Raw genomic sequence first — 25228 nt, 5'->3', positions numbered from 1 at the left:
TGCATAGCGTTTGTTTTCAGTTCTGTTCGAGGGGACTCTGGGTGAGGAGAGGCCGTGTGAACACAGGAGACCGTGGTGCCCACCACCATGCACTCTCTGCTGTGCACTTTGGAGGCCACTAGTGTTGGAACTTTTACTTCAAAAAATAGATCTAAAATTCTGTGCCCTGTAAGTGCGGCCTGTTTCCTGCTCCCCTGCAGGAAGTGTGCTTTTTTGATATTTGCGAGCTTGGGGCTGGGAGCCTTTTTCGAACTTCATGCTGGTCCCTGTGCATTTGAAAACTCTGCAGGAATCTGGCAGTCCTGGCTTAGCTGAGGCTTCCAGGAAGGGCTTTCTGGTCTTTTCCCCCTGGACGAGGCTGCTCTTGGCCCAAGGCTGAGTCCTGTGGGGCTCCAGGCGGGGCCATAGGGAGGGAGGCTCCAGGAAGGGACTCCCCTCTGCCCGCATGTGCTCAGGTCAGGGTGAGTGAAGGGTCACCTCAGTCGTTTTCTCCGGGCTGACCTGTGGTTCCCTCCAAGTGCTTCTGCAGAGTCCACGCTCAGAGGGAGGCCCCTCCCAGGCCTGGGCAGGCGAGAGCGCCAGAGGGACAGGCCAACCCACTGGAGGATGGGTGATGCACGCTGGCCAAGCCCAGGTCAGGATCTCCTCGGCTCCGGCTCTTGGCCATCTACCAGGGTCCTCACGCCCAGGCAGACAGACAGACAGACAGACATGGGGATGCTAGTGCTTTCCTGAGGCCTCACTCCTTCTTTCATGGCTCCTGAGGCCTTGGGAGTGAATGTTTTGTAACTTCTTTGATTTGATTTTATCTTGAGGAACCTCAGTGTGTGCAGATGGTGCCTCCAGGTGGTGACCTCCTGGCAGGTGACCTTCAGGGATGACCTCCCAGCAGGTGACCTCCAGGCAAGTGACCTCCAGGCACCTTCATCCCTGTCTCCACTTTTCAGCACTGAGATTCATCTGTCAGGAGCCTTGCTGTCCTGACAGGCACAACATAAGTGCGTTTGATTCACTCCTTAGGAGTTTTCTCTTAAGGGACATATTTCCCTATTTCTCAACTCTGGTGGGGAGGGAGGGGGAAGAGGGAATTTTAAGGAAGGATTCCGAAAGACTCCATGCCCGGGATGTTCCTTTTGAGGATAAGTGTTCACTGTTTTACTGTAGGCTCATCAGGCCAAGAATTGGACATTTAGGGATCCTTGGTTTTATTGAGAAGCTCAGTGGATGAATTTTTGATTTAGCCTAACGTGAAAACTGTGTCAGCTAGTGCACTGTCTTCCTTGGGACTGGGCAAGTGTTGGGGTCCCGCCTCGAACTGCAGGGTCAGGGAACAGGACCACAACAGAGACGGTGAGGGCTGACCACTCGGATTGTGTGTGCCATGTGAGCCGGGAGCATACCAGGTCCTCTCAGCAGATGCACGGAGTGGATCGCAGCATTTAAAATAAACACGCCCAGGCTGCGGAGGCCCGTGCGGGTGAGGCCGGGGAGGCGGGGCAGGCAAGCAGCATCCTAGGCAGGTAGGTGTCTGGCAGCGGAGCTGCTGTGTAGTGGGGCCGTGCCTCCTGTGCGGGGCGTGGAGAGCCTGGGCTGCGGGCAGGACGCGAGCAGACAGGCCATGTTTAGGTCTGTCACCTGCCACCATACCTTTGGTGCCTTGCTCTGCTGTGCTCTTGCCGAGTGGGCCACCCTCACTCCTGTGTGTTGAGTCTGTTTCCAGGCAGGCCGAGGGCAGGTCAGATGTTTACGCGGCCTGCACCCCCAGACCCCACGTCCCCTGTCACAGCAGCACCTCCCGGCAGCCGTTGCAAATTAAATGCTCCCTGTGACCTTTACCTCTCTTAAATTCATGCTTTGAAAACAGCTTAATGAGGGGTTTACTGGCCCAATTGGAAGTTTTTATTAAAACCCATTGGTGCTGGAGTGGAGCCTGCCTGCAGGAAGCGATTAGCCAGCCTCGTAGCTTAGAGCTGCCTTGGCCACAGCAGGGCCACCAAACCGTTTCCAGACCCTCACCGGCCCCGGCTCCAAGATTCGCCTGGTTCTCATATCCTCCACTTTAATTCATGGTTCGTCTAGTTCTCCCCCCAGCCCCATGTCCAATAAAGCAGTTTCTTGTGATTAAATTATTCCCGTAATCAGAGGCAGCCGCGGCCGCCCTGTCCTGTGAGCTCACCAGGCTGCAGACCCTTCCGGGGAGCCTGTCCCTGCTGACCCCTTCCCGGCCCTCCAACCTACCCCTGGAATGTGAGCTCTGCTAGGCAGTGTCAGTCTTGATCTCATGTCTTGTCGTGTCCTTCTTAAAAAGGACAGAGAGCCTGGATCAGGTGACTCTCAGAGCCGCCATGTGACCCAGCAAAGGTGGTCATTTCCAAAGTGAGGGTAACAGGTGCCATTAGTATTCTCACTGTGAGTGGCCCTTGGTGACCCTCCCTGCTGGGGGCTCCCGGCACCCGCCTGCCCCCTCTGGTCTGAGTCTCCTCCTTGGTGTGGGCCAGTGTGGCCTTGCTCTTTCCTCTCCATCCCCCTCCCGGTCATGGGGAATGCAGTGCAGGAGACGTGCTGCCCAGTGGTCACTGTCCATTGCTGGAGGGGAAGGAGCAGCAGGTGAGGGGCTAGAGCCGGGGGAGACTGAAGGTGCCATCCCCACAGTAACCACCTACCTGGTCATGCCTTCCTTACCCTGGAGTCTGCTTGGATCTGCACACAAGCACAGACCAGGTGGGCCATGGTATATGCATTTCTGCCCTTCTCTTTTTTTCACTTGGTAATATCCAGTGAAAATTACTTAGTGGAACCTAAAAGAAAATATATTTTAAAGACTTTTTTCTTGTTCACATGATTATTAACACTTGGCTTGTTCTAAATTTTTCCCATCTAGTACCCGTTTCTGCTTCTAAAACAGAATGTGCAGAATTCTAGAATACCAAAGAAGCATTTTGTGGCTGTGATTCATATTTCCAGTCCTGCATCCTTTTGGGGGTGTTTTGTCTGGAATATTCTAAATAACCTTTTATTTTTATTAAATTGTGTAGATGTTGGACTAGTATTGCCTTTTCAGTTCACAGTATAATTAATAATGATAGCATTGCAGTTGACTGTGGAGGCTCCTGGGTGCCGGCACCCTGGCCATTGAAGGCAGGTTCATCACCACCCATTTTCCAGAGACTTGCTGTTGTTAGTCCTGCAGCCCAGGGTCTGCCTGCTGGCCATCCGCCCTCCTGCTCACGCCCTGGCCTCACCACTCCCCCACCCGTGGTGCTGCCTCGACTCTCCTGTGATGCCAAGTGCGTGTTTGGCTCCTCCCTCCCCCCACATCACAGTAGCCATATGGGTCCTTTCAAAGAACTGGCTTTATTTATCAGATTTTTTAAAAATGTGTTCTGGCTCATTAAATTTTACTTTTTACAGGTTGCTTCCTCCTTCTGGGAGGAAGGGGTTTAATATTTTCTAAGATCTTGAGTTGATTAACTCATTAATTGTCCATTCTCCTTACCTGCAAATGAAAATATGGAGAGGGGTGATCACTCCCCTCTGAATGTGTCCCTGGCCACCCTGGCAGCTGACCCCAGTGTCCCTGACAGTGGCAGACAGTGTAGTTTTATAACCTTCAGATGCTGATGCCCCTTTGTCCCAAGTGCTGTTTAGAGGAGAGTGTCAAATGCTTAAGGTTTTATAGGTTATCTTTTGTTAGTCAATTTCTGATTTTATTACACTACGGCCAGATAACATGGCCTAAAGATTGTGCTTTTTTTAAAATTTTTATTTATTTATTTTTGGCTGCATTGGGTCTTCATTGCTGTGTACTGGCTTTCTCTAGTTGCAGCAAGCGGGGGCTACTCTTTGTTGCAGTGCGCAGGCTTCTCACCGTGGTGGCTTCTCTTGTTGCAGAGCACGGGCTCTAGGTGCGTGGGCTTCGGTAGTTGTGGCTCGCGGGCTCTAGAGCACAGGCTCAGTAGTTGTGGCACACAGGCTTAGTTGCTCCACGGCATGTGGGATCTTCCCGGACCAGGGCTCGAACCTATGTCCCCTGCATTGGCAGGCGGATTCTTAACCACTGTGCCAGCAGGGAAATCCAATTGTTCTTTTAATTTTTTTTTTTTAAGTTAGACATGAGAGTGGATTAGAAATTCAAGTTGTATTACACAACTTCTAACAAAAACAGCTTACCTTCTTTTACCTGCACTCACCCCATCCTGTTCTCAGGGTAACTCCTTCATCTCCTCAAGCAGTTCTGACTAACATGTTTATATAGATTATTCTTACTGTATCACCTCTAGACATTATCCGTGTACTTCCTGTTATTACTCTCTCACACTTCTAATGCTCTTCCCCTATCTCAGTTCAGCTGTCACAAATGTAATTTTTATTAAATTAATATTCAGTCTTTACATTATTGCAACTATGTAACATTGTTGATTGCTGAGCTGGTAGAGACGTATAATGATTTTTTTCTAATAACTTTTTTTTTTTTGGCTGCGTTGGGTCTTCGTTGCTGCGCGCAGGCTTTTCTCTAGTTGCAGAGCACAGGCTGTAGGCACGCGGGCTTCAGTAGTTGTGGCACGTGGGCTCAGTAGTTGTGGCTCGCGGGCTCTAGAGCACAGGCTCAGTAGTTGCAGTGCACAGGCTTAGTTGCTCCGCAGCACGTGGGATCTTCCTGGACCAGGGCTTGAACCCGTGTCCCCTGCACTGGCAGGTGGATTCTTAACCACTGTGCCAGCAGGTAAGTCCCTCTAATAACTGTTTTTGGGGGAGCTGTGCAGCTTACGGGATCTTAGTTCCCCAACCAGGGATCGAACCTGGGCCCCCTGCAGTGGAAGCACAGAGTCTTAACCACTGGACCACCAGGGAATTCCCTAATAACTCTTTGTTTTTCCTGGAGTTAATGGTTGCCTCTTCTTTTTAAAAAAAAAAAAAAACAACATTTTTTCCTTCGTTTTTTTTTTTTGGCCATGCCACACGGCTTCAGGATCTCAGTTCCCCGACCAGGGATTAAACCCGGGCAGTGAAAGCATGGAATCCTAACCACTGGACCGCCAGGGAATTCCCTAGTTGCCTCTTCTTTTTTTGGTTTGCTTTGTTTTTCATCTCTGATCATGTTTCATTCAGCAGTTTGTTCCAAATACAACAGCACAACTGCTTGACCCCTCCTGATAACTGTTTTTTTTTTTTTTTACTGAATCAGACACATTAGATAATCTATCAGTGCTTTCTCCCCCTTCACAGAGATTTCTCCTTGGGTGCTGTTACCACCTGGAGTGCATGCTATTGAGGCCTTGGATTTGGAGATGGTGGGCAGGTTAACTCTGCCAGATTACGTACCACTGACTGACTGGTCCCTCTCCCCATCTCTGGGATCCTTGTGGTTCACAGGGCAGGTGCCTTGTTGTGCTGGGGGTAAGGCCAGAGGTGCATCCATGTCTCCACTGCCTTCCTCCCCATTGTGTTCTGGAGCAGTATTCTCAGGGAGGATCATTTTTAAGCCCTTTCCTTGATCACATTTATATAAAACAGCTAAAAGCATCTGGCGAGATGGGTCCTTCTCTTTACTTCTCCAGCATTAATAGTCACCTGTCTGAGGCAAGGTGAACAAGCTGATTTTATTCACCTTGCCCCAGTGCTGCTTCCTTTCCAGGTAAACACCTGTGTGTCCTGAATCCTGAAAAGCACTGAGGAGCCAGAGAAGGGCTCTTGGTCTCACTGGACACCATCGCAGCCACTGGCTGGCCTGGAACCTCCAGAGTCTGGTGTGTGTCCCTGGAGCTTCCTGGCTGCAGTGCCCCATTGTCGGGTGCCGGAGGAACACAGCGTCGGCAAGCCTGACCTTTGGCAGCACAGTAACAGGGAGAGGCATTGTTAGGTTAGCTCTGGAGCAGCAGCTGTGTGCCAGTTTCTTTTGTAAATGCTTTGATATTTTAAAACAGAAATTTTAAACGAGGAAACCATGCTTTGTTGCTGTTACAATAGCAGCTCTTGTCCATGTGGGTTCATTGAATGGAGACAGACACCGATGCAGCTTTAGTACCATTAATGGCTCCCAAGTGTGTCAGACAAATCTGTTCTTGATGGCTGTGTCCTTCTCTTACCAAGAATGTTATACCTCTTTTAAAGAAGGATCCTGTACTTATTACGGACATGTTGGCTGATCTCAGATTAATGTCCATTTGACAGGGTTTTCTATTTGTTTGCAGCCTCAATGCCTGTCTTTTGAGCATTTAGAAGATTGACATACAAACAGGATTCAGGGGTAAAATTTGTGTGATGTCCACTGACCCTTATGGGCCTCCGTACGGGCTGTTCCTGCTGTGGGACGTGGCCCCTGGAGCTGCGTGCTCCCCTGCCGCCGGCATCCTGCACATCCCCGGGGGCTCCTCCAGCCGCTGCCCCGGCCTTGTCCTTCCCTGGCCCAAATCCCTGCCACTCCTGACGTGGATCTTCTTGTGCACTGGTGCCCCTCCCTGCAGTGTGCAGACCTAGTCCCAAGAGGAACTTGATCACAGCTCGGAGCCCGCATGTGGGATGGGGACTCTGGGTCCCCCAACTTGGCACTGGGGCGGGCAGGTGGTCAGCCCCCTGGAGGGAAGCCTTACGCCGGCTCCGGGCACCCACTCAGGAGGCCATGCTGGTGGTGCACACGCACATTGAGAAACCCAAGTCCTTGTTTCCTTTGATTGTCTGTGAAACGAGTGTGTGTGCGCCCTGGTGCCTGGGCGATTGCGGGTAGAGAGGCTCATGGGGCCTCCTCGGGCATCAGCCCATGCTCTTGGCCTTGGTGCGGACCCGGGAGAGCGCTGAGCAGAACCTCTGCAGTCAGTTCCCCCCAGCAACGGCAGCCGCACAGCGAGGGCCATGGGCTGCCTGGCTCTGCTCTCCTTGGCCTGGGCCCGGGCAGCGGCAGGATGGGCAGCGGCCACGGCCACGCATTGTTCCCAGGTGGTCTGAGGCAGAGTCCCTGAGTCTGTCTTCTTCAGGCAGCTTGTCCTGGTGAAATGTGTCAACAGCACCTTGAAAAAGATCTCGATGTAGCTTCCAAGTCGGTTCAGAGCCCAGGGGCGCTTCGCCCAGCCCCCCGTAGACATCTTACTGACCCAGCGCTGGCCACCACAGCTGGACTGTAGACAAAATTGGGCTTGTCTGGTGTTTTCTCAAGACTGGACAGGTTGGGAGTTGGGGGCTGGGTACCACGGGGCAAGTGAGTTGCTGTGACCTCCCTGGAGCACAGTTATGCGCCTGCCAGCAGCCTGCTCCCCTCAGGGTTCCTACTGCAGGACCAGGAAGGTGCGGGCAGGCTGGGACAGGGCTCCTCACTGTGTTGGGGCTGGAAACGGAGGTGTGTCAGAGGCTTAGGTGGGGAGCTGGTTAAGTAATGTGCATCTCTGCTCTGGGTTACTGCATGATAGAATTCAGTGGCCACAGTGCTGTTTAACGAATGAAGCCGTGTTTATGATGTGTTAAGCAGTGTGTCCTGTATTCCATTTTGTCTCTAAAAAAATCTAGCAGATCTGTTTTGAAATCCATGACCAAGGGGTTAACCAGATTTACCTCTGGGTGAGCAGGTCACTTCCTTCTTCTCTCTGGTTCTGATTTATCTTCACTAAACATTTTTGCTTTCAGTTAAGGATAAATACGTTAGTTTTTTGGGGGTTTTTTTGTTTGTTTGTTTTTAATACGTTAGTTTTAACAAGTTAGTTTTAATAAAGGAAATCAAAGGTGAAAGGACGTGAGCTGGGCCAGGGCACGTGGAGCCTGTGTTCACGACAGGGCTCCTGAGGCTGCGGGACTTGCCTTGTGGGAAGGCGATTCCTTCCCTGGGTTGAGGTCTCAGCTAGGCGGAAGCGGGTTGCAGGCAAGGTTCAGGCCCAACGTGCTGGGATTTGGGAGGGTGGAGGTCTTCGGGGCTGGGGGGATAGTAGGGGGTCAAGCCACCAAGTAGGGACCTGTCTCTGGCCAGGCCCAAGGTTGACCTGCTCTCTGCACCGCTGCCCAGCAGGAGGCACTGGCCAGGGATGCCTGGATCCCACATATGGTCATGGAGACAGTCCTTAAAGGAGGGCCCATCTGTGAGGTGGTGTCGAGCAGGCAGGGTGGGACGTGACGGTCTCGAGGTCTGAGCTTCAAGGACACCCAGCTGCGGACGTGGAGGCTGAGCAGGAGGAGGAGTGTGGGTACAAAGAGCTTCTGACCTGACCTCTTCATCTTCTGTGCCGAGTGCTTGGGTGGGTCTGCAGAACGTGGGGCAGGGGTGTCACTGGGCCCTCGCCAGGCACTTGGCACTTCATTGGGGCCTGGCTAGTTCAATATCCTTCTGCTCGTCGCCTTTGTGCTGTGTCTTGGGTTTTGTATTTTTTGATGGCAAGAAATCTCCTTTCATCTGAGGAAGAGCTCTTTGATCTGCCTCAAGAAAGGCAGGAGTCTTGAGGGATGAAAGCAGTGACACAGGAAACAAAACCTGATTCTCGTCATGCAGCGGACCTCTCCAGGCCTCGGACCTTCTGGAGTCTCCATGGTCCGGGCCCCCTTCTTCCTGCGTTCCGAGCGTGCGTGTGTGGTTTTGTTGAGAGGCTTACGTGAAGGTCTTACTACGTCAGCGCGTCCCAGGCTTTAATTTGGTGAAAAGCACTGTTCCAGGATGGAGAGAGTGGGTCTCACCCTGGTCTGTTTACGCAGGACAGTGTGGTAAGCATCAGCCTTTCAGCTTAAGCACTGTTAAGCGGTTTTCACTGGTGAAACCTTGCCCCCGCCACCACCACTTGGTTCAGGACCCAGATTTGGGACAGTTGACACCATTGAACATTTGGCTCATCTTCAGTAACCGGACAGCTCTCTTCCTTTTTTCCCCTTTTGGATTGTACCAAAATCAGCAATTTTGTCAAAATCCCAATGAAAATAACAGCTGAGAAATGTCAGGGGATTTGCAGGTAGCCAGCAGGTGCGCTGTGGATGGGGCATGGCCAGCTCTCTGGTTTGGGAACAGGAGGCCCTGGGTGGGTGCCCCTTCTTTCTTTCCTGAACACTGAACTGGAGCAAAGCCCTACAGTTTTCTTAGAGAACATGGCCGTCTGCACAGAATCCTGGGTCCTAGTTTTCTTCCCTCAGGCCCTCATAAGGCCTCGCTCTGTGTGGGAAGAGCCCAGGGCATGAGCAGTTCAGCGTGCAGGGCACGTGGCTCTGCTTCCACCTTACTCCCACCTCGGGCTGCAATTGGACAACCTCGGAGTGGGGGGGAACACATTCAAAGAAGCTCCATCAGTCCCATTTCAGCCTCTAGCTCTTAGCCTCCTTGGGGAAATCAGTCACTCTGAAAAACACACCTCCTGTTTTGTTCTGGAAAAAAGTTTTGTTTTTAGAGTTACACCTGAATAATTTGATCAGACTCACTACTGCAGCTCCCAAGATGATGACTTGCAGCTGTTCTGTAAAGTGAGTGTTCATTCTGCTGGGAATTTTAAAGACTCATTCCCATACTCACTGTAAGTTTGGCTTCTAGAACAAATGGCAGTGTAAAAATAGCATTTCAGGGACTTTGCTGGTGGCGCAGTGGTTAAGAGTCTGCCTGCCAATGCAGGGGACTCGGGTTCAATCCCTGGTCCGGGAAGATCTCGCATGCTGTGGAGCAACTAAGCCATGCACCACAACTACTGAGCCTGTGCTCTAGAGCCCACGAGCCACAACTACTGAGCCCGTGCACCGCAACTACTGAAGCCCCTGCCCCCTAGTGCCTGCACGCTGCAACTGCTGAAGCCCACATGCCTAGAGCCCATGCTCCACAACAAGAGAAGCCACTGCAGTGAGAAGCCCACGCACCGCTACAAAGAGTAGCCCCTGCTTGCTGAAACTAGAGGAAGCCCGCATGCAGCAACAAAGACCTGATGCAGCCCATATATATATATATATATATATATATATATATAAAACATTTCGCAATTTGCTTGCACTCAGAGAGAATGCCAGTGATCAGTTTTAAACGTTTCTTTAATTTTTGAATATGAAAAACATCAAACAAATCTGAAACTAAACAGAGTGGCCTTGTGAGCCCCAGCAAGCGTCTCAGACGCTTCACTGCCCAAGACGTGCCTGTCTTCCATGTGTGGGTGACCCCTTCCACTCTGCTATTTAAAGTAAACCGTAGGCGTTGCGTTATTGCATTTAGAAATACCTTGTTGTACACCTCTGAGAGATGGGGTCTTTTAAAACAATGTGACTACAATACCAGCATCACACCTGAAAGCTTAGGACGAGTTCTATCAAATATGTAGTCAGCATTCCAATGTTCCTGGTTGTCTCCTAAATAATGTCCTTTCTACATTCTGTCCAAATAGGGATCTGACACATTTCATTGATGTGCCCTTATTGCCTCTCCAGAGGCTCCTCCTTTATGCTCCCGGACAAGGTGTTTCTCGGTCTGGGAGTGCCAGGCCCCCCGCGCTCACTGTGAGCTGATAGGAGAGCTCCAGGCCGCATCAGTCAGCTTTGCTTCTGGCAAAGATGCTTCTTGGGTGCTGGGACTTTCTGTTGCCGCCAATCAGGAGGCACAGCCTGCCTTTCCCATCTCTCTCTGCAATGGTGAGATTGCTGGGGTCAGGCCTTCCCAGCCTGATCTGTCATTAGAAAGTTCTCCACCAGCCGCACTGCTGGGCCCCAGCAGCCTCCGTGTTCATTGCCTGGATTCATCCGCTAGGGCCTGCAAGCTGGCAATGTTCTAATTCTGTTGTTCTGTTTGCATTTGTTATTGGGGATTTTTTTTAATCAAAGTAACTTTCCCTCATCAACTCTCTGGTTGCTCTAAATGCAGTTTCTCTGGGGATATCAGAATAAACCCTTCACCCTTTCCTTTACTTAATTTTCAGAAGAACTTCGTTCCCAAGCACCCCAGAGGATTCCCTTTTCTTTTCTTTTGGCTGCGTTGGGTCGTCGTTGCTGCGTGCAGGCTTTCTCTAGTTGCCGCAAGCAGGGGCTACTCTTTGTTGCAGTGCATGGGCTTCTTATTGCAGTGGCTTCTCTTGTTGCGGAGCACAGACTCTAGGCGCACGGTGTCTGGAGCGCAGGCTCAGTAGTTGTGGCGCAGGGGCTTAGCTGCTCCACGGCATGTGGGATCTTCCCGGACCAGGGATTGAACCTGTGTCCCCTGCATCGGCAGGCGGATTCTTAACCACTGTGCTGCTGGGGAAGTCCAGCAGAGAATTCCTTTTAATGTCATTTCCAGTCACTCTGTTACCACCACTCAGTAGTTGAGCTCGTTTGCTGTAGATTCTCTTGGTTTTTTTATTTCTATATAGGCAATCATATTTTTTTCCACTTCAGGCCTTAAACTTTTATTTCTTTTTCTCATTTTTGCAGTGCCTAAGAACTCCACTACAGTGTTGAATAGACTTTTAAAATCATTTATGAAAAATTTCAAGCATACAAAAAAAGTTGAATTGTATAGTAAAAAACCCATCTATGGACCACCTAGATTCTACAGTTTATATTTTACTAGTTTTTGTTGTGGTGGTGGTGGTAGCTCATATGTTCATCTTTCTATCCACCACCAACCCTTCATGTATTTTGATGCAATCCAGAGTAAATGTCAGTTGTCAGTATCCTGCCCCTAAATACTAAAGACTCAGTGGGAAGGTCGTTAACAAGAGCTCAGTGCACCTTCAGGGTTTTGTCTTGAAGAATTCACACACAATGAAATGTGCAGATCATAAGTGGACATTGTTAGTTCTGACAAATGCATACACCTGTGTAATCTAGACTCCCATCAAGATATAGAAAATTACCATCACCCCAGAAAGTTCCCTCATGCCCCCAACTAGTCACCGCTCCCACTTAAGAAAAACACTGAATCTATTCTGTTCTAAGATTGAGTCCATGTGAGAACTTACAGGACTTTTTGTCTGTTTGCACCAGATGCTCCTCATGAGGAGGGAAGGTTTGCTTCATGCCAAGCTCCTCGCCTAACTTTCCAAAGGACCTGCTCAGTTAGTATCTCTCCTCAAAACCTTCATGCCCTGTCCTTTCCACACAAGAGATCCTTGGTTTCAGTGGCTGGTGGGGAAGGGCATGGTTAGCTATGTGAATGACAGCTGGAGGATTCTGCATATCTGGCAAGTGAAATTAAAATTCCTGAAATGAAAGCATATCTTAGTTAATAGAAAAATTTCACCTGCTTTCTCATTTATAGGCTATAATGTTTTTTATAAGGATGGGTAGTATTTTTTCTGTTTATTGTTATTAATGTAAGGCACTTAAGTCACAATCTTACCTCTTTGATTTATGTCCTAGAGAGAACGGCCTGTTTTTACTGAGTGCCTTCTAAGCATAGTGTGTGATGATGCATGGCTTTCCATCTCTCCTTGCTTGGACAGACGGCCTGATAGATCCTCCTGGTGGAGGTAGTGATTCCTCCCTCCACACCTATACTGCTTTATTTCCCCTTTAAATTTTTGACTGTGCTCAACATTGTCCTCATGCAAGCAGTTTGAGTCTCTTGCTGTCTGAAAAGCTTCTGGATTCTTGGCTCTACTCTCGGAACAGACAGTTCCGTCAGGTGCAAGACTCTGCACTCAGTTCACCGTCTTCTCATCTCTGTTGTTGCTGACGAGAACTCGGCTGCTGTTCCTCTTGTCAGTTCTCTGAGCATAATGTCTTTCTTTTCTCTGACTGCTTTGGAGGTTTTGTCTTTGGTTTGCAGCAGTTTGACTGCGATGTGCCTGCATGTGGCATTATCCTGCTTATGATTCCCTGAGGTTTTTGAGGCTGTAGTTTATGTCTTTTACCAAACTTGGCTAATTTTTGCCAGTATTTTTTTAAAGTTTTTTATGCCCCATTTCTCTCTCCTCTCCTAAGATTCCAATTACATATATGTTAGAGCTTTTCTTTTTTTTTTTTTTTTTTTTTATGTACGCAGGCCTCTCACTGTTGTGGCCTCTCCCGTTGCGGAGCACAGGCTCCAGACGTGCAGGCTCAGCGGCCATGGCTCACGGGCCCAGCCGCTCCGCGGCATGTGGGATCTTCCCGGACCAGGGCACGAACCCGTGTCCCCTGCATCGGCAGGCGGACTCTCAACCACTGCGCCACCAGGGAAGTCCCTTCACCACCTTTTTATTCTCTGTCATCCAATCTGCTATTAAGCTCATCTAGTAAAATTTTAATTTCAGATATTTTTCAGTTCTAGAATGTTTGTTCTTTTTTTATCGTTCTGTTTCTCTTCCAAGTTCTCTCGTCTGTTTATGTCTTATGATCGGTCATATTTTCGTTTATGTTCTTAAGAATTCTTACTATGGTTGCTTTACTTTGTCTGCTTGGAGCTTGTGTTCTGGGTGCAGAATGAGTGGAGAATGGAAATAATTGAGATGAGCAGTGTGTGGTGGGGTGAGTGTTGCAGGCTAGGCAGTGCCGGGATGGACTGAGGCCCAGGTGTGTGTTACATCCAGGGAAGGTGTATCTGAGCAGAGACCTGACCAAAGGGCCATAGGGATGGGCACTGGGGACAGGGACTTGACGCACCTGGGCCGCCAGCAAGGGAGGAGACCCCTGGGCAGAGCAGAGGAACAGGTGAGGCAGTCAGGGGGGCCCTGGTCAGCTTCATTCTCTCCCTGTGGGTCTCTCTGTGGGTCACCTGTGGTGTTTTCCCATGATGACTTGCATCAGCTGACTTACCTGAAACCTGACCCTCTGCCATACACTGATCCTTCTAGAAGAAAGGAAATCTCTTCTAATGGCATCGAGGACATGATGCTGGAAGCTGTCACTGCCCCTCCCCGAGTCCCTGAACCACCACCAGGCTCCCTTGCAAATGACCCCTGAGCAAGATTGTGGCAGCTGGCGGAGCCCACTGGGTCCTGGTTCTGTGGCCGAGACGCCCTCCCTCCCCTCCTCATTCCGTGGGTGTACGTGCCACCCAGAGAGGGTCTGTGAGGCTCCCTGCCATCATCAGCCATCCCGGCCTCTGGGCCCAGGAGCTGCCCGTCACGCTGACCTCACGGAGGGCCAGAGACAGCGAGCGTCTGAGAGTCATGGACAAGTAGAGGCAGGAAGAAGGCTGGTGTGTCCCCTGCCATGACCCCAGCGGAGACGGTGTCCACGTGGGGCAGAGGCCTTGGGGCTGGCCCGACCTCTGCCCTGACCTCTACCCTGGGCGCCTGCCAGGTGGAGAAGTGTATGTGATTCCCTCCTTTCCAGAGGAGCTGACCCTCCCTGTTATTTCTGACGAGCGTGGACACACTGGCCTCTCCTCCCTCAGGTGACAGGGCCTGCCCATGGGCAGCGAGGAGGACGCCAGGAACCATGTCCATCAGTGTGGGGAAGCTCTTGAGAGCTGTGGGTGAGTGGGTCATCCTCCAGGATTATGTGGGTGAGGGTTACCCCACTTCCGTGGCACAGGGGTAGGGGACAGGAGCTCGCCCTGCTGTGGTGCTGGGTGGGCGTGGCCGCTCCGCACAGGACCTGTGGACACACGTGCCTCCTGGGCTGACAGAGAGCAGGTCTGCCCGACCACCGCCAACCACGTTTCAAGCTCAGCAGCCCCACATGGCTAGTGGGCCTGGGCCGCACAGGCAGGAGGCAGGTCAGAACCTCCCCTCGTCTTGAGCAACCCCGAGAAAGCACTGCCTGGCATCTCGTGAGGGGTCTCACAAGGCACTTTGAGATGAGCTTCAGCTAATTTTCTTTACCTTTTTTTTTTTTTTTTAAGATTTATTTATTTTTGGCTGCATTGGGTCTTAGTTGTAGCACGCAGGATCTTTCATTGTGGCATGCAGGATCTTCGTTGTGGTGCACGGGCTTCTCTCTAGTTGTGGCGTGCAGGTTTTCTCTTCTCTAGTTGTGGCATACAGGGTTTTTTTCCTCTTCTCTAGACATGGCGTGCAGGTTTTCTCTCTCTAGTTGTGACGCACAGGCTCCAGGGTGCATGGGCTCTGTAGTTTGCAGCATGCAGGCTCTGAGGTACACAAGCTCAGCAGTTGTGGCACGCGGGCTTAGTTTACCCGTGGCATGTGGGATCTTAGTTCCCTGACCAGGGATCGAACCCACGTCCCCTGCATTGTAAGGTGGATTCTTTACCACTGGACCACCAGGGAAGTCCCATCAGCTAGTTTTCATGCACAGGAAACAAAAGACAAAGAAATGGTAAGGCATTGTGCCCTTCAGCCAGATATATGTTAAATATTTTGAATATGTTAATCCTGGAAAATCTCTGTTGCCGAGTCTCATTTCCGTTGACAGGAAGCATTCTCATATTTATCCCAAACCAGTAAAGCCAGCTAAGGTCATTACTATGGATTTTGTTTTCAGGCTAGCTGGTAACACCTGTGTGGATCTGAGCAGCAGGGGACACCTGGGGCTATGAAGTCTGGTTGCCACAGCAACCAAGTATGAACCAGCACCGTGACAAAGTGCAGTGGGAGGAGGGTCGCTGTGTGGGTCACACAGGTCACTTCCCGTTCCCTGCAGCGCCCAAGGACATCCGTAAAACACAGACTGGCAATTTGCTAAGCGCTTCCTAATTGAGAGCGTGCAATTGAAAATGATTTTACTTAAAGCGTGAAGCATTTAACCAGGTCTTTCAAAAACGTCTTCTTGCTAGAAGACGTGTTCCATTTACCATCTGATCTCTGGCTTAGATCCTCAAATATGTGAGAAGTGACCAGGAAGCCGGACAGACAGGGTCCTGTCCCAAGAGATCTGCCCAGCTCACGCCGGTTCTGGAGGATTCCTGGGCAGACGTGGCTCTGAGCGGGTCCTTGTAGGGGGCACGGGAGGCAGGCCCGGCACGAGGGGGGCTAAGGTTGGGGAGGTGAACAGGAGCATGGCTGCCCCTCTGGGGCAGGGCAGCATTAGTATCTCCTGGGCCCTGAGGACAGGCGCCAGTCTGTCCCCTTAGGGCAAGGGCAGCTCTGCCAGGTGGTTCTTATGTCCGGAAGGGGTTGGTGCACCTGGGCAAGGCCCGGTGCACCGTGGTGACTGCAGGAGGGGGTGTGAGGTGGATATAAGGTGTGAGCAGGCTGGGCGGGGCTCTTGACCTCGCTGGACAGGTGCACACAATCACCAGGCGCCCCGTCCAGGTGGGGAACAGAGAGATACGCATGTTCCCCGTGACGTGCTGGACAGCGGGCGGCTATTTCTAAACACCAGCAAGAGTTTTCCTTCAAGTTTTGTTGTAGCCTCCCTTGTGTTTTTTACCTGATCTCATTTTATATTGTGTCTCAACAAAAGAGGAAAGTGTGTTAGCCAGTCATTGGGCAGGGCGTGCTGGTCTGGAGTGCAGTGTTTGCAGCAGTCACCAGCAGCATGCAGCTCTCCCTAGTCCCTTCTGGGTGACGGGGGCGGGGGGCAGACGGTTCAGGAACAGTGTCAGTGGAACCTCCCCCCTGATTTCTGGGCTGCCATGCAGCCCCCACTCCCCAAGGCCCAACACCACACAGTGAGGCCTGCCCTTTGCTCAATACCCCATGGCTCCGCTCCGGTGGGCATCGGGGCTCCAGCTGGCCCACAAGAGCCCATGCAACACAGGAGTTCCTCTGCCTGCACCTGGCTGGCACTCTGCCCTCAAAACACCAAATCCCTCCAGTGGAGTCTGCGTCACACATGCCAAGCGGCCATGATAAAAACTCGCAAGCATGGCTTTGCAGATCAGAAATGTGGAGGAGAACACAGGAGTTCAGCCCCGGGCGGCCTGGACCCCTGGGCCGCCTCTGACACTCTGCTGAGAAGAGGGGCTTTTTCTCCACCTGCCGCTCAGGCCATTCCAGGGTCGCCCACTTCTGCGAAACTCGTACTTTGCAGGCGTTGAGCACAGAAGTCACCAGAGTCAAAGACACAGGGAGGAGTGGGGTCTGCAGACTGTGCTCCTGGACCACGCCAGCTGGACATGTCCCATGACTCAGGCCCCATGTTCTGGACACAGGCCCGGGTGGCCCTCTAGCTTATTAGCCCCAGAGTCTGAGCACCTCTCCTGCTGCCTGAGGTCTGCGAGGGGGCCCAGGGCACGTGGCAAGCAGCAGCCAGTGTCACAGCAAATGGAGTCGGGGCTGCCCGCCTTGTCCTGCCACCTTTCCGACCATGGTCTCTGCCTGGGCCACCCCCCACCCAGGAGCCACTGTGCCTATCGCGAGGCCCCCAGTAGGGCTGTGAGCGAGACCCAGAACTACCCCCGCCAATGCCAAAGTGACATCCTCCCACCGGATGGGGCCAAGGACAGTGGACCAGGCGCTCCCCCAGCTGGCCCGTCACCCTATGTCTCGAGCTTTGGCCTCTGAACCCCACCTGCCCATCACAGTGGGCTCTGACTGCACTTGTAGGAGGCATGGGGCTCTGTGGCAGAGCGAGCATCGGCACCTGGGGGGACAGGGTGGCCCCAGAACTGTCCCCAAGGTGTAAAAACAGCCCTTCTTTGCCGTCAGAAGCTGCAGAATGGGCTACTGTGCCCGTGAAGACTGGGAGTGACTTACAGCTCCGAGTGCTCCCAGGGTGGGCGGCTCGGGCAGGAGTGACAGCCCGTCAGGAGGGAAGCGCTTTACCCTTCTCCCGCTTTTAACCATGAAGCTAATGGGTTTCCTACTCATAACGTGGATGGTGCTGTCATCTTTGAAGGATCCATGCCTGCGACATTTAATTACTCTAAGTAACTGTAATAGTTTCGAGGAGGTTGTGAGGCCTCAGTTGCTTTCAGAGCCATCGGGTGGCCTCTGCCACTGAAACCTTGCTTTAGGCCACATTTCCTTTCTGGTTGGTGGCTTAGCCTGTGCCATCCTGACCTTGACTCTGGGTGACCACAGTGCCTGGCGAGTCCCCTCTGAGCCCCCTTGATGGTCAGCAAGAATCCCCCACGAGGAGCCGCCCGGCCCCATCCTCATCCATCCTGGAGTGCCATGCCCACTCTGCGGTGGCTGTGTGTTCTGCATCACCAGGCCCATGCCAGGCTGCCCAGTGGTGGATTATCCAGTCTTCGATAGAAGAGCATCTTTGCTCTTCACAGGCCCAAGAGGACAAAGCCAGAAGTCAGCACCACATCCACATTGGAGCTGTTTGGGGAGCAGGTGCCCCATGTGGCGAAGGAGTGAGGGACCCACGGGTCACAGGTCAGGCCAGGAGACTGAGGGGCCGAATTCAACATTTGTAGGCCTTCCTCAGACTTGTGTGCAGCTCTGGCAGACAGGGGCTGGGTGATTCGGAAGCACAAGTCGGGAGGAGGGGAGCATGGAGAGCATCCACTTCCTCTGACCACCAGTCTACTCAGCTGCAGCCGGTCCAGTCCACAGGTGCCCAGACTGCCCAGAGCCTGCAAGGCAAGGGGCTGTGTCTGCTCTCAGACCTGGAGGCCACCGACTACGGCTGGCCCTGAGCTCTGGTCAGGACAGGGCTGGACGACCCTGCAAGTCCCTGTCAGAGCCGTCCCCAGAGACAGTGGACAAGCAGCTCCTTGGCAAGGCCACCGCCGCTGCACCTCACCCAGCATGGAGGGTCGGCGCCGACCCTCAGTCTCACGAGGACGCCTCCCAAACGTGGCTGGACGCTGGGCCTCATTCCTGGAAACCAGCCAGTAGCTGCCGAGGTGAAAGTTCTAGCAGCAGGTGGTGCAGCCCACGGAGACTCCCCTGGTCACTTGCTCACCGTCACCCCAAAGCCACTGGTGGGATGTCCCATGCTGTGGGCGAAACCTTCCAGGCCCCCATGAAGGGGCTGTCGCCTTGCCCTCTTGAGGGGTCTGCGCATAGGCTGGGGTGCATGTCTGGGAGGAGGGCTTGTCTTTCTGGGGCCACAGAGAACAGTGGTGTTCCTGGTGCCAGCAGCATAGCTGCTGACCACCAGCAGGACCCCAGCAAAGGAAGCGGAGCAGGTGGGTGTAGGCCACCCTCTCCTCCTAGCAGTGCCGACGAGCGCTAATGGCCGGAGTGGCGGCCAGCGAGCAGGCAGCCTCAGCTTCGGCCTGGAAAATGGCTATGCCGAGATGGGGGGCAGGGGTGGCCCCACGCACCCAGCAGGATGAGGGAGGTTCCGAGTTCAGGAGGAGGCAGGAGGGCCAGGTGACACGTACATCCCTAGGGTGATAGCGGGTCCCCGTCACCTGCTTCCTGGCACTTAGGAGGGTCTCTGGGCTCTGCCATTTGCATTTCGCTTTGATTGGTGTCACTCAAACTGCACATTAAAATTCCGTTCGTCGCGTCTGTGCAGAGCGAGGTGACAGAGAAGGCAGACCCGGGCTCTGGGGACCGCTCTGCCTGCCCACGTGAGGTCTGCAAGCTGCTGAGGGGCTTCCAGGGAGCACGAGCAAGGCCGGGTCCCCACTCCTGGGCGGGTACATGGGCTGTTCCAGCCTTGCTTCCTCTGGGACCTGCCCAGATCAGCCTGGAACACCGTGTCCACCTGCCCTGCTTGCGGGGCCACATTGAGGAGGGGTGGGGACAGTGTCCTTTGAGGTCCCTTCTCAGATCTGAAGCGTCTGCAGATAAGTCCTCCCAGAGCCGTGTCATCACTCCCATGTTCTGCCGTCATAAAACCACACGTTTTAAAATGCCCCCATGTGGAAGGAGTCCAAGCTTAATGAAAACGACTTCTCAAGATAAAACCAGAGAAGGTGTCGCATAAGGAACAGAGTCCGCTTCTTCCTGTTGAGACAAGAAGGGGGTTTGAAGCACATTGTGAAGCAAAGGTCGTCATGTCCACGAGCAGAAGGACAAGACCTGCACCCAAAATGAGCGACGCTCAGTGTCTGGAACCTCGTAGAGCAGATGAGCACGAGGGCTTCCTGCTTTCTTCCCTTGAGGCATCTGGGGGAAGCCGGGTGTGTGCCCTGGAGGCCAGCTCAGCCCACGTGGGCATCCCACACACTGGGTCCCCAGAGGAGGGTGGCACCAATGTCCCCATCTCGGCCTTGGCCAGAGCGCCCTGTGCTCTGCCTTCCTCTCCCGTCGGTGACAGCTGTGCCGACAGGCCCACCGTCTCCATTGGTCGTGGCCTGGCCACAGCCTGGTGGCGCTCTGGGCTCCAGTCGCCCGCCTCACTCGGCTCCCTCCCCCGGGCACCCCTCCCCAGCACTGTCCAGGCTTCTTTCTGCTTCTGGAATCATCTCCAGACAGTGCAGGGTGCACGCTGGTGTCCCCAGATCCCCCAGCACAGGTGGCTCAGCCAATGCAGTGAGCCCACAGAGACCCTAGGCAGTGACGGCCCACCCGTCGGTGCCACCCTGGTGTTGGCACTGCTGCCTTTGGGCAAACTCACCTGTTTGTCTTCCAGAGAAGAACCGATGTGGAACCGAGCTTCAGAAATCCAGAGCATATGAGAGTCAGTGGGATTTCTCCCTCCACATTTTACTATGAAAAATTTCAAGCCACAGAAAGTTTCAAACAGTTGTACAGTAAAAACCCGCAAACCCACCACCTACATTTGGCCGTGGCTGGTCCTTGGCTCTATTGGCATCATCACACATCTGTTCATGCCTCATCTTAACGTTCAGTGTGTCTCAGAGTGGGGTTCAAAATTCATTTAGGTTTGTCTGTTTTTTTGAGAAGTTTACAAACATTGAAATGCACAGACCTTAAGGTGCTTTTGGTAAGTCTTGGCCAGTGCACCACCATGACCAGCACTCCCACCCCCAGGGCGCAGACCCCCCAGGCAGCCAGGTTCTAATTTCTCTCACCTGCATGGGGGCAGCTTGTTCTGGAACCTACATCAGTGGAACTGTAGAGTGTTTGCCCTTGTCTGAAGCGTCTCTGACGCAGCAGAATGTTTTTGAGGTTCATCAGTGTGGGGTGAAAGGGAAGTCGTGCAGCCCACAAAGCGCAGCGCAGGCTCCTTTTGATGCAGCTCAAGACCAGCTCCATGTTGCGGGTGTCCTGGGGACGCAGTATGAGGGGCCGTCTCCATGATAGGAGCCAGAACTCAGGTGTGCTGCTCACACCTGCATTTCTCACATGGGCTCCCCAGCAGGAAGAATGACTGATGCCCCCCATCCAGCGGTGCCAGGCTGAGCCACTCAGGGCCTGTACTTGCTACTCCCCCGGCTCCCTCCCTCACCTGGGCAGATGGGACCACAGTCTGCTCTGCACTTAGCAACTCACGTCTGGGTCGTCCTGCCTGCTCGGTGCCCGTGTCCACCCTGGTGACTCCTCAGGGGCTGCGCCGTGTCTGTGGGCGCCCTGCGAAGGGCAGGAGCCACGGCCTGAGCAGCTAGGCTCAGCCAGGAGCTGTGTCTCGGTTGCTCTTTGTCCTGTTTGAAGGACCGTCTGGGTTAAGCCGGGTTTGGTGCAGTTGCTTCCTCGGAAAGTGTCCACTGCTGCTCACTCATCCTTTGTGTTCTGTTGCCCTCATTTCAGGATGGGAGTCCCAGCTTCTGGAGACGGGCTTCCTGGGGATTTTCCTGTGCCCTCTCTGGACTCTGTCTCCATTGCCCAGGGGGACCCCCACGTCCCGGATCGTCCTGTGGGGCTATCGGTGGCTGATTTTCAGAATCATGCTCGGAGCGGTAAGTAGAACTTTTATTTGTTATACTTGGAATGAAACGTACTAAAAACGAGTGGCTGCCTTGCTGCCTTGCTGCCTTCCCGCCAGCCAGGCCAGCCGTGCCCCTTCCACCACTTTCCATGATGTCCGAGGCCTGTTTCTGAGCACTCGATGCTCCACTGGCCCCTCTGGCATGGCCATTTTCTGTGGGAAACAACCAGGACTTGAGTCATTCCACGGGGACACTCAGGGGAGGGCCCCCTGGTCACCCCTTCCCCCCCAGCCCTCCTGGTGTGTATGGAGCATCTGAAATGTCGGGAAACGTGTTAGCGGGTCACACGACGTTGTCTGTGACCCCGGCCTCACGCCCTCCTGTCTCTCTGCCGGTGGAGCCCCTTCTCCTGATGCCTCCCCGTGTGGTTGCGGTGGTGCTCAGCTGTCCCGCTTCCCTGCCACGTCCTCTCCCCCTCACACCCTCCTGCTGCGCCCTGGGACCAGGCTCCTCGACTCCCACCTGCCATGCAGCTGTGGAAAGTGCACGTCTCAGTTTTAATTACACCTTCTAGTTTTCAGAAACTTAAAATCAGGAGTGAGGTGGTTCACCAGGCAGAGGTCTGGGCGACTTTGTGTACTTTCCCTTCCGCTTCTGCCCTGCTTGTTACGCTAAAATGTAAAATACCCATTTCTTTCACATCGTCCAGACAGTCTAGTGTCTGTTTGCTCTAAGTCGTTCCTCGTGGGGGAAAATACAAGCCTGCAGGGCGGTGGGGGCCGGTGCTGGTTCTCCTGCAAAGTCGCTGTCCTCCACTGCCCCATGCTGCCCCTTCCTTGTCAAATGTTCGGTTTACTCATGGGCTTCTTATGTGAGGGGGGCCACGTCCCCCAGGCAGCACAGCGCCTCCTTGCCCTCTGCAGCTCTCTGTATTTGAAGCCCCCCGTCGCCCCACATCCTGGCTGGTGCCACAGTCTGCTGGGAAGACTGAACTAGCAAGTGATGGCATCTGCTGTCAAGGGGAATGGGCCAGTCCTCAAGCAGGACTGTGGGTTCCCACTCCCACAGGCTCCCCTCCTGGACTCCCAGGGTGTTGGCCGTCACGCTGTAGTGGTTCAGGTAGCTGCCACGTCTGCACCCAGGCTCCGGGGGCACTGCAGGTAGCTGGGTGCAGAGGGATGAGCTCTGTGGCAGGGGGGTGGGGGTGGGGGGTGGGAGACAGGCCAGGGTGGTTGGCCAGGTTCCCGACCCAGCGGGGTATGAGCAACTACAGACACTTGGAAACACCATGTTGGGTGATTGTGTGGGTCCCGATTCCACGGCAAAGTGTGATGCTTTCCCTAAACTCATTTTTCCATTTAATTAGAAAGATGAGCATGGTTTTCATAGGTCCCTTTGATGAAACACGAAACCGTGAGCAGTCTCACCACCGCACAGGTGTTCTTAGCTTCAAGGCTGCTGTTGCTTGTCCGTCTAGGACTCAATTGTAGATTCTCTCTCAGCTGGCTTTAAAAAGCATAAAAACATATGCATTGTTTCTAAGGACTTTATTAGGACCCTCCTGGGACGGTAGCTTCGGCTGCAGAGCTCTGGGTGGCAGAGCTGTCAGGTTGCTCTGAGCCCGGTTCATGGCTGCACAAACTCCCACGATGCCTCACAGGGGCGGCGAGTCATTAGCATGTTGTAAAGCACCTTTTATGGCATTTTGATTGACTGTTAGCACCAGCTGGATAAAAAATTATCAGGTGCACTAAAAGGTGTAATTACTTGATTCCGTCTGTACGTTGGATATTATTAACCTCCCTTCGTAGGAAAGCAGAACGACAGAGTTGACTTGATAAAAAGGAGTGACAGCAGCAAGTTGTCCAGTCCGTAGGAGCTGAGCAGACGCTGCCCGGGATGAGCCCGGCCCCGATTTTCTGCTGCTCGATCAGAACTGGTGACTGTCCCAGACGCTCAGACCCGCTTGTGGTTCTGTAGTCTGGCCATGCTTCACATGCCCCAAAGGACAGATTGGTCCTTTCAGAGCTCAGCCTCAGAGGGGACCCCAGGTCGTGTGGGTGGGGGTGCCCGAGCAGAAGGAAGGAAACCTCTCTGCCCGCTGATGGCCTGGTCCCCCCAGGTGCCCGGGGTGCAGTCGGTGCGGCCACTCCATCCTCGGGTGTCTGGAGAGGTGGCACCAGGCTGCCCTTCTCTGGAAGCAGCTGGAAACTGGACACATGGTGACACAAATGTTTTCACACCCGACGATAGCCAGGTGGGCCGGGGTCCAGAGGGAAACTCTCGAGCCGAGCCCTTGACTGCCTGGCTCTTCGGGGAGGCCGGGGTCCTTGCCGCGGGGAGGCAGTGATGGCCGGAGGGCTTCCTGCTGGAGGCAGCGGCCAGGGCACAGAGGGGAGGAATCTGTGCAGAGGATGCAGCTCCAAGGACAAAGCATCACTTCTGTCCAAAATGCATCCTCTGATCTAACCATGAGGAAGCATCAGACATGCCCCAACTGCGGGACGTTCTGCACAGCTTCTGACCAGCATTTCAAGTATCCAAGTCATACCTTAATTAAAGCCTAAGGAGCCGTCAGCCAGGACGTTAGTGGGAAGCTGGTGAAACCCAAGTAGGGTTGAAGTAGTAGTGACACGTGTACAGGGTCTCCTTGTCATTTTTACAGCTTTTCTGAAGTCTAAGATTTTCTTCAAAATAAAAGGTTATAGAGAAGTAGTATGGGCAACTTTATGCACGTGAAGTGGGCAGTTAGAGGACATAGAGGTAGGTAGGTTTCTGACACTGACACAAGAGGGTCAGCACAGCTGAATCATTTTATAAACTGAGTCACTAAACATGCAAAAGGTACCTCCCACAGAAAACTCCAGGCCCAGACGACTCCACTGATGAGATTTATCAAATATTTAAGGAAGAAGTGATAACAAATCTACACACATTCAGAAAACGGGAGCGGGGACCCTTCCCAGCTCACTCTCCTGAGGCCGGTGAAGACAAGGACATTTCAAAAAGGGAAGTTACAGAATACTGTTCTTCAAGAGCACAAACAAAAATTATCAAGGAATTATTCGCAAATGAATCCAGAGTACATAAAGTTGTCAAGTCCACGTGGGATTTTCCCCAGAATGCAAGGCTGGTAGGACATGAATAAATAGATGTAATTCACCAAGTTACCAGATATAAGGAAGAAAGAGATCAAATGATATGTTCATCTCATTCTAGGTAGAAAAAGCATTAGACAATGTTAAACACTTATTCACAATAACCAAAAAAATTCTCAGCAAACTAGAAATAGAAGGAAACTTCTTCAACCTGATAAAAGATAACTATACAGACTACCTACAGCTAACGTCATACTAAATGGTGAAAGACTGAACACTTTTCCTCTAAGACTGGGAACAGGGCAGTGGTGGCCAACCTCCTCATGGCTAGTCAACAGTGTGTTGAAGATCTTAACTTGTGCATTAAAGCAAGAAAAAGTGGTGAAGGCCCTGAAGATTGGAACAGAGGAAGTAAAATTATCTCTGTTCATCACGTATGTGGAAGATCACAAGGGCCGTAGAACTAGGGATTGAAGTCGACCAGTGTGCAGGACTCAGGGCCAGTAGTTCCATGAGCTGGCAAAAACTGTCAAAAACATGAAAGTTTAAAATATACCCCTAACATCCACAACCATAAAATACTTAGGAAGTTTTCACAGAAGTGCAACACTTGTGCTCTGAAAACCACCAAACGTCACTGAGAGGAGACTTGGGCAAGTAGGTCTTCCACGTTGTGGTCAGAAGGCTCGTTACCAGCCAAGGGTCAGTTGTCCCC

At 52.7% G+C, this 25228-nt stretch overlaps 1 protein-coding gene and 1 non-coding gene across 5 annotated transcripts in view; one reads left to right on the top strand and one right to left on the bottom strand.

The window, feature by feature from the left end:
* The window catches only part of LMF1 (lipase maturation factor 1), a 93009-nt gene that overhangs the window by 35685 nt on the left and 32096 nt on the right, over positions 1–25228 (top strand). For all 4 annotated transcript variants that reach the window (XM_032604402.1, XM_032604403.1, XM_032604405.1 and 1 more), the window contains one exon: positions 21297–21445. In XM_032604402.1, the coding sequence (XP_032460293.1) occupies positions 21297–21445 (149 nt within the window). The remainder of the gene's footprint in view (positions 1–21296; positions 21446–25228) is intronic.
* Positions 4779–4851, bottom strand: TRNAG-UCC. The gene has a single exon. It is a non-coding gene; the product is annotated as a tRNA-Gly (tRNA).

Source organism: Phocoena sinus, chromosome 15, assembly GCF_008692025.1.
Source record: "Phocoena sinus isolate mPhoSin1 chromosome 15, mPhoSin1.pri, whole genome shotgun sequence".
In the NCBI taxonomy this organism is placed as follows: domain Eukaryota; kingdom Metazoa; phylum Chordata; class Mammalia; order Artiodactyla; family Phocoenidae; genus Phocoena; species Phocoena sinus.
Note: the sequence above shows the minus strand (reverse complement) of the source record. Positions and strands in the feature narration are given on the sequence as shown.